The 12480-nt window shown below is 41.6% G+C and overlaps 1 protein-coding gene across 1 annotated transcript in view; it reads left to right on the top strand.

Annotated features, from left to right (window-relative positions):
• Positions 646-12480, top strand: part of PPP2CB (protein phosphatase 2 catalytic subunit beta) — a 29435-nt gene continuing 17600 nt past the window's right edge. The window contains exon 1 of the mRNA XM_021075810.1: positions 646-1120. Within this exon, the coding sequence (XP_020931469.1) occupies positions 1019-1120 (102 nt within the window). The 5' untranslated portion in view covers positions 646-1018. The remainder of the gene's footprint in view (positions 1121-12480) is intronic.

Genomic DNA, 12480 nt, shown 5'->3' on the forward strand with positions numbered 1-12480 from the left:
TTGGGTTCAGTGGCAATAATCTGCAACTATAATATAGGAAGTCAACTTGGTAAGCATTAGCTGTTCAAGAGATCTGGCAGTTAGCAGTTGCTCATTAAGTATCTGTTGCATGAACAAATCATGAGAATTCAGTAAACACTGCAGTCAACTCCGTGGAGGATGAGGGAGCTGGGACACTGATTGGTAAAACACAGAGCTGTCATCTCATCTTTCTGATGCTGAAAGGGGGGATTCGAGATGTCAGTGCCTCACAGCTAGTTCATAACAGAGGTAAGACTAGAAAGAATTTATTTTTTTTCTCAACAAATGTTGACCACCTGCTATGGGAGAGTGATAGATTCTGAGGAGACAATGTTGTCAAGGAGGGGGACAAGCTTTCCAATCCCCTCTACAGAACGCTAAAATAAAAAGAAGAAAAAAAGGGGGAAAAAAGCACTGCAGGAAACTATAGTGGGTACAGACTTGCGTAAAATTATGTAAAGAAAGAACTGGGAGAGCTTGGTCGATAAAGTGCAAGATGGAAGGGAAAGGGACCGTTTCTCCGCCGAGCCACACGGGGGCGCTGTACCCCTCCTCGAGTCCCGGGCTCCGGCGGCACCGCCTGCTAACCTTTTCCCGGCGGAAATGCCCGGGCGATGACGGAAACCCAGAGGGAGGGGAAAGAAAGAGCGAGAGAGAAGGGGCAAGGGAATCCAGAGCAGCGGGCGGGCGGGAGGCGGCGGCGGCGGCAAGTGGCCATAATCCGGCGGGAGCTGCGCGGAAGTCCCGCACCTCCCCGCGCCCTCCAGTGACGCCCAGGGCGCGCGGCCCGGCGGGCCAGGGCGGGCGGGGGTCTCCCGAAGGCCGCGCGCCAGGAGCCGCCCGCGGGGCTCGGGCGGGGCGCGGGGTCCGGGGCCGCGCTCCCCCACTCCTTCCTCTCCCACTGGGAGCTGGCGGCGGCGGGCGAGGGGAGCGGCGCGAGGGGCGAGGGCGGGCGGGGAGGGGGGCGGGAGACGGCGGGGGAGGGGCTCGGGTCGCCATGGACGACAAGGCGTTCACCAAGGAGCTGGACCAGTGGGTCGAGCAGCTGAACGAGTGTAAACAGCTTAATGAGAACCAAGTGCGGACCCTATGCGAAAAGGTAAGAGAGAAAATTGGCGAGATGCGGCCGGCGTGCGACAGGCTGGGTGGGGGCTGGGACCTATCCTCTCCCCTCTCCCTCCTCTCCCCTCCCCCCTCCTTCCCCTCCCCCTTTCTCCTCCCCCCCTCCCCCCCACCTCTTCTCCTGGCCTGCTTGTCCCTTGTCCGGCGCGTCCGTCTGGGACCTGCGGGGCTGCGTCTCCCACTCGGGCAGCCTCCCCCGGGAGGAGCCGGGCTGTTCCTGGACCCCCTGGAGACCCAGCACCCGGCTGGGGTTGGAAGCTCCCAGTCCTGGCCTAAGGGGTCCGGGGTAGGTGGGCGGGGGCAACGTGGCACCCGGAATCCACTCCTGGAGTGATTGGGGCGCCGACTGTTTTCTGGGTTTTGCTGACACTCCAGTATTTCCGTGCGGACTAGCAATCCGCGCTTTAGCTGGCTGGCAGGGTAATCTAGGCAATCTCGTAGTTGAAAATGAACCTGGACGTTGTGAATCTCAAGGCCCTTGATATAATAAACGTAGCCGTTTTCTCAGGTGACTCGGTCCTTCAGAAATCATCGAGTTGAAATGTATCAAGCATTTGTTTATAGAGAGGTGGGTGTGATGGCGGACTGTGATTTTTAAAATAGAAGTTGACTTTGGTTGAGACAGATGGTGACTGGTCTTCTTCAATTGAGAAGCTCTCTGGAAGCAAAAATGTTGATTTTCAGAAACAGGACGGCTAGTCTTAAGTTTGGCAACACTGCTTGCATGAAATGATCAATGGGTACGTGTTTTACGTGCAGGGTAACACTTTTCAGAAAGTTATTTCTATTACATATTTAAGTTGTTTTTTTCCAAAAAGTAGTAAAATATGCAGGCAATTAACTGTTTACAGTCGCTGTTGATTGTGTGATTTTAGGCCACTTTCTGAGTCCTATATTCGTTGTTTTCTTAACCTCGAATTATTTCAGATTTTACAGTTTATTTTTCTCATTCCACCTTTTTTTTGGCCTAAATAATATTAATACATTTTTATGTAAAAAGGTTCATATGAAGGAGTAACAAAGTTATTTATTCTTTAATGCTTTTGATTGGTTTGTATTTTTAAGCCATGACCCATAAGACTTTCTTGATCATTGTGTTTGTAAGCCGGGATGCCTCCGAAAAGCATTGAAGAAGGAAAGATTTTGTCAATGTTGTTTATAGCACACCCTTAAAATTAAGCATCTTAGGAATGGAGGAGTAATAGCTGTTTTGTTGTTGTTGTTTTCCTTTTTATGGCCGCATCCAAGCATATAGAAGTTCCCTGGGCCAGGGGTTAAATCTAAACTGTAGCTGTGGAGTTAAATCCTTTAACACATTGAGTGGGCCAGAGATCAAACCTGGACCTCTGCAAAGACCTGAGCTGCTGCTGTCAGATTCTTAACCCACTGCACCATTGTGGGAACTCCCAAGAATAGTGTTTTTAGTTACATGTATTGTTGCTTAGGGTCTACATACATATGTAACTTTTTAGAATTGAGGTATAGTTAATTTACAATGTTGTGTTAGTTTCAGGTATACAGCAGTCACTCAGTTACACACATATATGTGTATTCTTTTTCAGATTTTTTTTCCATTATAGGCTATTACAAAAATATTGAATAAAGTTCCCTGAGCTGTACAGCACATTTTTGTTTTTACCTGTTTTATATATAGTCGTGTGTTTGTGTGCTCATCCCAAACTCCTAACTTACCTCTTCACCCCCTTCCCCCGCTATCCTCTTTAGTAACTATAAGTTTGTTTTCTGTATCTGTGAGTCTGTTAAATAACTATTTGTTAACACAGGAGTGTATTTCTGTAAATAGAACTGCCAAGCAAATGGTATTTTTGTTTCCCTGAAACAGGCTGTTTACTTACCACTTCAAGTTCCACATTCAGTTTTCTTGTGTGATAACCTGTAATTTCATGTCTTAGAATTTACATTTTAATTCACGCTCTCTTAGGCTCCAGTGTCAGGTGAAACATTCAGTTCTGAAATTAGCTGAGTCAGTTCACCTCACTGTGAACAGTAGATAAAGACTTGAAGTTATGGACAAAGTTGGCAGTTGAATCAGTTTTTCCCTTTAATTCTCTAATAAATTTAAGATGTCTTCTGGAGAAGAATATTCTACCCCTCAACCACACTTGAATCCTAATCACTTGAGGAAGCTTTCTGTGTTTGTCCAGAGAGATTATTTTAACTTTAGCTCCTGAATTGAACTACCAATCCCTAGGACCTTTGAGATATATCTAACCTTATGTCTTACTTTTTTTCTTTGAATATTTGTACTTGCCCACTAAGCATGAATTTTTAAGTGAAAATTCCCAGTCATTTGTCTTGGTCCTCCACCACCTTGATGGATTGCCAGTGGACTGGAGAAGTGTGACGGTGGCAGCCCCTTGGCAACTGTGGCGAATCTCTGTGGTACATGTATTCTGTCTTCTCCCTTAGTCTAGAGTTCCATTTTATATCCCTACTTCTGCCCTCCTTTTTCCTGCCAAGTGCAGCGTTTGTTAATAATGAACTCTAGTAGCCAGCCAAGTTCAAATCCTAGCTCTGCAACTTAATAGCTGCCAGTCTTTTGGCACCTCTGACTCCTACCTGTAAGACAGACAGAAGCACAAAGTAATTTTGTGAAGTAACTGTCTTTCTCACTTGGTCTACTTAATATTTGCTCTACCCTTCCAGGTCAAGAATGATAGGCATGTAGAAAGAATATAAGAAAAAATTAAAGGTCATACTTAATTACAAATATCTTTTTAATTCTTTGTGACTAGATTTTAGGGGTTTTTTAATATGATTTTGTGGAATCTATTAGCAATATTATTGTATAGAAAGTTAACATCGTATGGTGGTGATTTCTCCCTCAAAATTAAATTCCTTTTTTTTTTCTTTTGTCCATGCCCTTGGCACGTGGAAATTCCCACTCCAGGGGTCAAACTTGAGCCACAGCAGTGACCCAAGCTGCTGCAGTGACAACACCATATCCTTAATCAGCTGCACCACAGGAGAATTCATCTTTTTTCTTTTTTCTTTTTTTTTTTCTTTTTTGGCCACCCCTTGGCATATGGAATTCCGGGGCCAGAGATCAGATCTGAGCCTTAGTCGAGATCTACACGGCATCTGTGGCAACGCTTGATCCTAAACTCAGTGAGCTGGGCAAGGGATGGAACCTACGTTCTAACCCTCCCAAGACACCACCAATCCCCTTGCACCACAGCAGGAATGCCTTCATTTATTTTTTCAAACAGCTCTTTACTGAGTGTTTATTATGTTCTGGAGATACAGCAGTGAACGGAACAAAAGTTATCTCAGAAGCTAACTCAGAGAAGTCAGCTGAAATTGAGACCAGAATGGTACTGGGGAAAAAAAAGCCTTATTTTTAGGTAGTGGCAAAAGTAAAACCCATTCTAATGCCAGTTGGAGAATAACTACCAAAAATATGGGTTTGAGTAGCATTTTATGTTTGGTCATCTAGGTGAATTTCTGTCTAGAGAAAAAATGTTTGCATAAGATGGTTAAGACATGCCTTCCAAGAAGACTACTAGCTCTGAATGAATTTAAGTTAGCAGTCCAGCTTTTGAAGCTGATTGTGCACTTGACACCTCTTCTGTGCGTAGAGAGATTATATCTGCGATTTGTTCCTGCAACAGCAGTGTGCACAGTAATTTAGAAAGGTGGTGTGCCCGGAGAGCCGGGTTGGCACCGAACGGGACATTTGGTGACCAGAACTATATTTAATTCTTGGTAGAGTCTCAGGAAGAGAAGTTTTTTGACTCAACGTGATAAACTTTTATACTGAAGAATTGGTTATGATATGTAGAAAGGAAAATTGAGCCTATTTGTGTGCTAGCAGATCTTTATTCTGATGATTAAAAAGTGCCTAATTAGAAAAATTTTGAGCGCAGGGATCGAACCCGCAACCTCATGGTTCCTAGTCGGATTCGTTAACCACTGCGCCACGACAGGAACTCCCTCATATAGATTTTTAAGTTGAGATATAATTTACATACATAAAAGTCACCCTGTAAAGTGTACAATTCAGTGGTTTTGGTATATTCATAAAGTTTTGCAACTATTGCCACCATATAATTCCAGAACATCTCCATCACCCTGTGCCCATCAGCAGTCACTCCTCATTCTCCCCATCCTCTGGCAGTCACTGATGTATTTTCTGTCTCTGTGGATTTGCCTCTTCTAGTAGACATTTTATATAAATGGAATTACTGCGTAATCTTTTATGTCTGACTAAAGATTCATCTATGTTATAGCATGTACCAGTAATTCATTCCTTTACCTGGCTGAGTAAAATTCCCTTATATGAATATACCATTGTGGTTGTTTTTATAACTAAGCTATTGCCATCTGGAATTTGTTTTGAAGTTTAAAAAGTTATTTTTTAGATTGAAAAAGTAATACATACTTGTTTTTTTAATATGTGGGCACCTCAGAATTTCCCACTGTGGGAATCCCACAGGATCAGTGGTGTCTCTGAAGCAACAGGGACTCAGGTTCCATCCCCAGCCAGGTGCAGTGGTTTAAAGGATCTGGTGTTGTTGCAGCTGCTGCTCAAATTCAGTCCCTGGCCCAGGAACGTCCATGTTCTGTGGGTGCAGCCAAAAATGTCAATTTTCATTCATGGAAGAACCTTATAACTATAGGACAGGCCACGCTACTTATATTTTCCTCTCCTTGTAGGATTTTTTTTTTATGTCAATATCAATAACCTATTTTTATAAAAAAAAAGTTCATTTTTTTATTACAGTTGATTTACAGTGTTCTGTCGGTTTCTGCTACACAGCGGAGTCTCCAAGTATACATATGTATATACACACTCTTTTTCTCATATTATCTTCTGTCATAAGTGATTGGATATATTTCCCAGAGCTGTGCAGTAGGATAGCATTATCCTTATTCATTCTAAAAGTAATAGTTTGCATCTACCAACCTGTAATGTTTTATAGCAGATTATTTATAGGTAAATAGAGGGGGGAAGAAAAATGTTTGTATACTGACTCTGCCAGAACCAAATAAGTAGCCTTTGGTATTATGGCTCTGGCAGTGGGCACCAACACAAAAATAGAAATAGAATGTCACCTGTTGAGAGGCAGGGGAGACTTGACATTTATGTATTCTGATTCTTAAAACATGGGTAGAGGGAAAATGTTTTATGTGAATGTCATTCCCAAAGCTTCATTTTTTCAGTTCTCTTCCTAAGCTAGATTTGACTTGATAGCACCAAGAAAGAATATGTTTTAAATGGGTGAGAAGGAACTAAGTTTGAACGGATAGGCATACAGCAGTGCGTGCAGTAATAACAGCTTTCTGCCTGGTTGCATCTGTGCCACGTGGCATTTGCCATCACCACAGTCCTTCACTTTATAGTTTAAACTTGGTCTACCAGAGCTTTAGAGATAATTAAACTTTGGGGGCTAAGTCACGATAAAAAACCCTTAGGAGGAGGAGTTCCCTTTGTGGCGCAGTGGAAGCGAATATGACTAGAAACCATAAGGTTGCAGGTTTGATCCCTGGCCTTGCTCACTGGATTAAGGATCCAGCATTGCCGTGAGCTGTGGTATAAGTTGCAGATGTGGCTCGGATCTGGCATTGCTGTGGCTGTGGCATAGGCTGGCAGCTGTAGCTCTGATTGGACCCCTGGCCTGGGAACCTCCATATACTGAGAGTGTGGCCCTCAGCAAAAAGCAAAAAAAAAAAAAAACTTATGAGGAGTTCTCTTGTGGCACCGCAGGTTAAGGATCTGGCTTTGTCATTGCAGCGGCTCAGGTTGCTGCTGTGAATCGGGTTCGATCCCTGGCCCAGAAAGCATGGCCAAAAAAAACCCACTAATGAGAACTACATATAGAAATAGAATTGCAGAGGGTAGAGCATAGCGGTCCTAAGACCACTGTCCACAGAAAGGCCTCGTTTTAAGGTTGCCTTTGTCTGGAAACTAGGATTTGACGAGGCTTCCCCTCGTTCCCTGTCAAGAATGGCTAACTGGGCTTAAATTGTTGATGTGAACAATGAGATTTATGCTGAACACGTTCCTGCCTTCTGGGGTCTGGGATTTTGGTACATGCTAGGCAGAGGGTACCTATGTGAGCAGTTCCCAGTTACAAATCTTGGGCACTGAGTCTCTAATGAGCTTCCCTGTAACTGACTGGTTTCACACGTGTAATCACAGTTCCTTGCTGCAGGCAGGCGGTAGGTGCATTCTGTGCACCTCTTCTGGGCGAGGGCTAGCAACTTACACAAGACTGTGCCATGCCCAATGCACCTTTTCCTTTTGCTGAATTTGCTTTGTATCCTTTGCTGGAATAAGTCATAGCCAGGAATATAGCTCTACTGAGTTCTTTGGTTTTCTTTTGTGGATCACCACCAGACCTGTGGATGGTCTTGGGGACCCTGACACACAAAGGCTTTTACATTGAGAATTCCATTAGGTATGCCAGTCCAGCACATTTTTCCTTGAGGGAACGTGATCTCACAGTAAGATCATATTACAGTAAAGAGTGTAGGCTATAAATCACGTGTTTAAAAACATCAGGATCTGTACAGTAAAGATAAAAATGTGAGGGGGGTGGCTCTGGCCTGACAAAGCACTTTCTTCACTGCTATGTAGATAAGCGCTCAGCAAGTATTCCTGTAAGCAAACACACACACACACACACACACACACAAGTACATTGTATATCATCTGTCTTAACTCATCCTCATAGTTTTGTAAAACCACTGTTGGGAAGATAACCATATATCCTTAAAAGAACAATTGAATTGGATAATATTTACATTTTGGTGCTTTTTATTTCTATATTTAAAGTAAGACAGTAATGATAATAATGGTCCTATATGAAGCAGGTTTGAAACCATCAGGTGAGTGTTGTGGGGTTTCTTTAATAATAAATAGAAGACATCAGGTCCAGCTGAACCCTAATGATTTGTGTGCTTCTCAGTTTTTGTTTTTGTTTTCTGAACAAAATTGGGAAAGTATCTTATGGAATAAACTTAGTAAAAGTGTTGTTTCATTGCGATCTTGGACATTTCTGAGCTGTTTGACAGACCCTATAGAAGATGCTTGATAATCTCTAAAATTCCCGCAGTTCTGATTGGAATTTCACCCTGGAGCAGCTCTGCCCTCATCCCAGTGACTGATTGGGGCACCAGAGAGCATGTGTCTCAGCTGGCCAGTGAGACATCTGGACTAGATTGGCACGTGCCCTTTTGGCTCTTTGTCCCTTCTCCCTTCTCACTAAGATACCAGATGCAGTGCCCAGAGACACACAACCATTTTGTGACCATGAGACGGCAATTCTGTTTATGAATGATGAGAGAAAGCAGGGGGAAAGAGTCTGCCTGTCCCATGGTGCTTGAGAAGCTACACCAGCCCAGCACTGCCTACATCTAGGCTTTTTGTTATGTGAGAAAAAGAAATCCAGTTTGTCTCCTTTCCCCACCACTATCAAAAAAAAGAATATTTCAGTAAAATGATAATAAAATAATATATTTTGTTACACAACTAAGAATCAACCCTTAGAGAATTCGAATTTGGAAAAGAACAGCTATTTTCAGATTACATATGTGAAAGATTTCACATTTTTAGAGAAATACAGACTCTTAGACACCTAGTCTGAATGAATAAATTGAAGGGAAGATAGGTCTTAGGGTTATACAATTAGATTTAAATTGAGAGGAGAACTCATTTTTTTGGAAGACATTCTAATTATAGGCAAAGAGAAAATATATAGACTACACTGTTCATAGCTCTTGGAAGTCTACCAGGCTAATTTAAGCAGAAATGTCATTTGTTTGAAGAATATTTAGCAGCCGAGAATCAAAAGCAAGCTGGGGAGGAGTTCCTGTCGTGGCTGAGTGGTAATGGACCCGACTAGTATCCATGAAGAGTTGGGTCCGATCTCTGGCCTCGCTCAGTGGGTTAAGGATCTGACATTGCTGTGGCTGTGGAGTAGGCCAGCAGCTACAGCTATAACTCGACTGTTACCCTAGGAACCTCCATATGTTGAGGGTATGGCCCTAAAAAGAAAAAAAAGGGGCAAGCTGGAGAGTTCCCACTGTAGCAGAGTGGGTTAAGGAACCGGTGTGTCTCTGGCAGCTCAGATGACAGATGAGGCACAGGTTTGATCCCTAGCCCAGCAACTTGTACATACCATGGGTGGGGCCAGAAAAAAGCATTCTGGAATTCTAGAACACCTGTGTGGAAATAGAACTTGCCATTGTCCTTACTGCTTAGAGTCACTTCAGGTTAAAGGTATGAGCTAGGTGCATCCAGTTGGCATAGATGACTCTGGAGATAAACTAACATTTTTTGTGATTCCTACAATGTGTATAGAGATTTTCATTGTGATTTTGATTTACATATTCTAACATGAGTATTTTGGATTGGTGTAATAGGACAAAATAATCACTGAAAACAAGTTGAAGTGAATAGGATTCATATCTTTGCAGTAATGCGAACCAGCTTACTCTTATCTTTCATGTTACATGTAAGTGAACAGAACAGATACATTTGTATAACTGATTTTCAAGCTTTTTTGTCTCAAAACCCCTTTATGATACTCTTAAAATTTAAGGACTGCTAAGAGCTTTTATTTATGTGGATTATATTATTGACATTTAATTAAAACTGCAATTTAAAACATTTATTTTTTAATATTTTTTAATTTTTATTGACGTATAGTTGATTTACAATGTTGTGATAATTTGTTGTACAACAAAGTGATTCAGTTATACATATACATACCATTCTTTCTTAGATTATTTTCCCTTGTAGATTATTGGGTAGAGTTCCCTGTGCTGTACAGCAAGTCCCCATTGACCAGTCATTCTCTATACCTCAGTGTGCATATGCCAGTCCCAAACCATATTTATTTCTTAAAAACAGCAATAACTAGTCCATTATGTTTGAACATGCCCATGGATCACACCTTGAGAACTGCTACATTAATTCACAGTAAGTGAATAAAAGCAGTTTTTCGGAGTTCCTGGCGTGGCACAGTGGAAATTAATCTGACTAGGAACTATGAAGTCGTGGGTTCAATCCCTGACCTTGCTTTAAAAAAAAAAAAAGTTTTTCAACAAAACTTAGTCTTATTGTTACAATGTGACAATCTCCTTATCTAGACTTAAAAACTAACTTTTTGGTGTTAAAATATAGAAAAATAGAACTTTAAATTACAATTTAAATCAACTGGTATAAAAAATAGTTAAAACCTTTCTGTCATTTAACCGTTTAAACAAGGCTAATTCAGAGCTTTATATTTTCAAATGCTTTTATATAAATAGTTTCTTGGTCTTCTCAAAACTCTGACTTCTAAATTAGGATTGACCAAATCAGTTATTTTTTTGAGTCATATTATAATTTATTCTACAAATATATTTGTATTGAAGATGTCAGTAATTGTATCTTGTGGGCTGTAAATATTTTCCTGGATTTTTCTTTTATCTCCTTCTATATACAGAAGTTTGTGTTTAGTTGAGCTGGTCAAAGCCAGTATGTTTGAGAGAGTTAACCTGATCCTCTTTCTACCTCTGGTGTCTGGCTTATCACGGACACATGGCACAGATTTCTTATGTGAAGACCTGAACCTTACTCTTCAGGAATATTTGGATATATCAAGTGATTGTGTATGTTGTACATCAGGGTGAACGGGTTTATCAGCCTGCTAACTGTTGTCCGTAAGGATATTACATATTAAATAATCTTTGTTCTGTTTTTGGTAATTTTTCTTTAGTAGGATTAGCTTGTTAAATTCTTAACGTTACTTGACTTGAAGATTCTCTTTTAAATATTTCTGCAAAGTGTTGGTTATTTGCCCCCATTTGACTTGAAAAACAAATTACTTGATGCTTGCTAGGCAGATGACATAGTTTTTTTAAGCTTTTCGCCATGACTTTTTTCCAGTTGTTAGTTCCATTGCAGAAAAAGACCTCTGCTAATTGTTCTCTCTGTCTTCAGCTTTTATGTAGGATCCTTTTCACTTTGGGTTTTGGCTTTTGTAAATTGGTTCTTATATTAAGGACTTTTCTGTGCCCCAATGCATAATTCTTTGGCTTGACTCAACTGCCTTGGCTGTAAATACTCTGGCCCTGCAATCTGAACCAGCTATTTGAAGAACCTAATATGATTGATTATATCTAAAAATTACTAAAACAGAGTTCCCCTTGTGCCTCACCAGGTTAAGAACTTGACTAGTATCCATGAAGATGCAGGTTCAATCCCTGGCCTTGCTTATGGGTTAAAGATCAGGCATTGCTGTGAGCTGCAGTGTAGTAGGTCACAGATGATACTCGCATCTGGCAGTGTTGTGGCTGTGGTGTTAGGCCGGCAGCTGTAGCTGCAATTCAACCCCTAGCCTGGGAACTTGCAAATGCTGCAGGTGCAGCCCTAAAAAGAAAAAAAATTACTAGAGCGGCTTCTTGGTGTAGAACTCCTGTATAGTTTTCCTTACTAAACAAGTGACCTTATGGTTTTATGACTTGCCTTTATTTATATGTCAAATATACTTCTATAACATTCTGAAAGTCTACTTAGTATCCCATTCTATATATGTATCATATTTGTTTTATTAATTATTCAGTACATTTATAATTTCCAGGTTTTTTTTTTTTTCTGAAAAGCCAGTCATTCCTTATATCCATACATATTTATCTGATTTTATTCATAGTGTAGATGTCTGGCAGTGGAGCTGCTTGGTACAGTAGTGTAACTGTGTATCAGTTAATGGTCAGTGTGGTTTATATAACAGAAAATCCAATATAATAAAGGCTTGACCAAGGTCTCAGCATTTCTCCTGTGTACAGGAAAATCCCGAGGCAAGCAGTCCAGAGGTTATAGGGAGCAGCCCTCGTCTTTACGGTCAGTGGTGGCTCCTAGAGTCCATATACATTCCAGGAAACAGGAGGGAGGGTGATGAAGGGCACACACCCTCCTTAAGGAAACTTTCCTGTTCCCACAGAACACTCCTTACATCTCACTGACCAGAACTTAGTTTTATCGCCATTCATAGCTGCATGAGGGGCTGGTGCTGTGGACTGAATATTTGTGTCCTCCCCCAAATCCTTATGTGATGCTTAGTCGCCAGTGTGATGGTATTTGGAGATGGGGCCTTTGGTAGGTAATTAGGTCATGAGGGTAGACCCCCTCAGGAATGGGATTATTGCCCTTTATAAGAAGAGACACTATAGAGAGAACCTTTTTCTCAACACCCTGTGAAGATAAAGCAAGAAGGCGTTCCTTGGCAAACCAGGATGAGGGTCCTCCCCAGGAACTGGATCACCCGGCTCCTGCATCTTGTACTTCCTTATCTTCAGACCTGTGAAGAATAAATATTTGCTGTTTAA

The sequence above is a fragment of the Sus scrofa genome, chromosome 15 (assembly GCF_000003025.6).
Source record: "Sus scrofa isolate TJ Tabasco breed Duroc chromosome 15, Sscrofa11.1, whole genome shotgun sequence".
NCBI classification, from domain to species: domain Eukaryota; kingdom Metazoa; phylum Chordata; class Mammalia; order Artiodactyla; family Suidae; genus Sus; species Sus scrofa.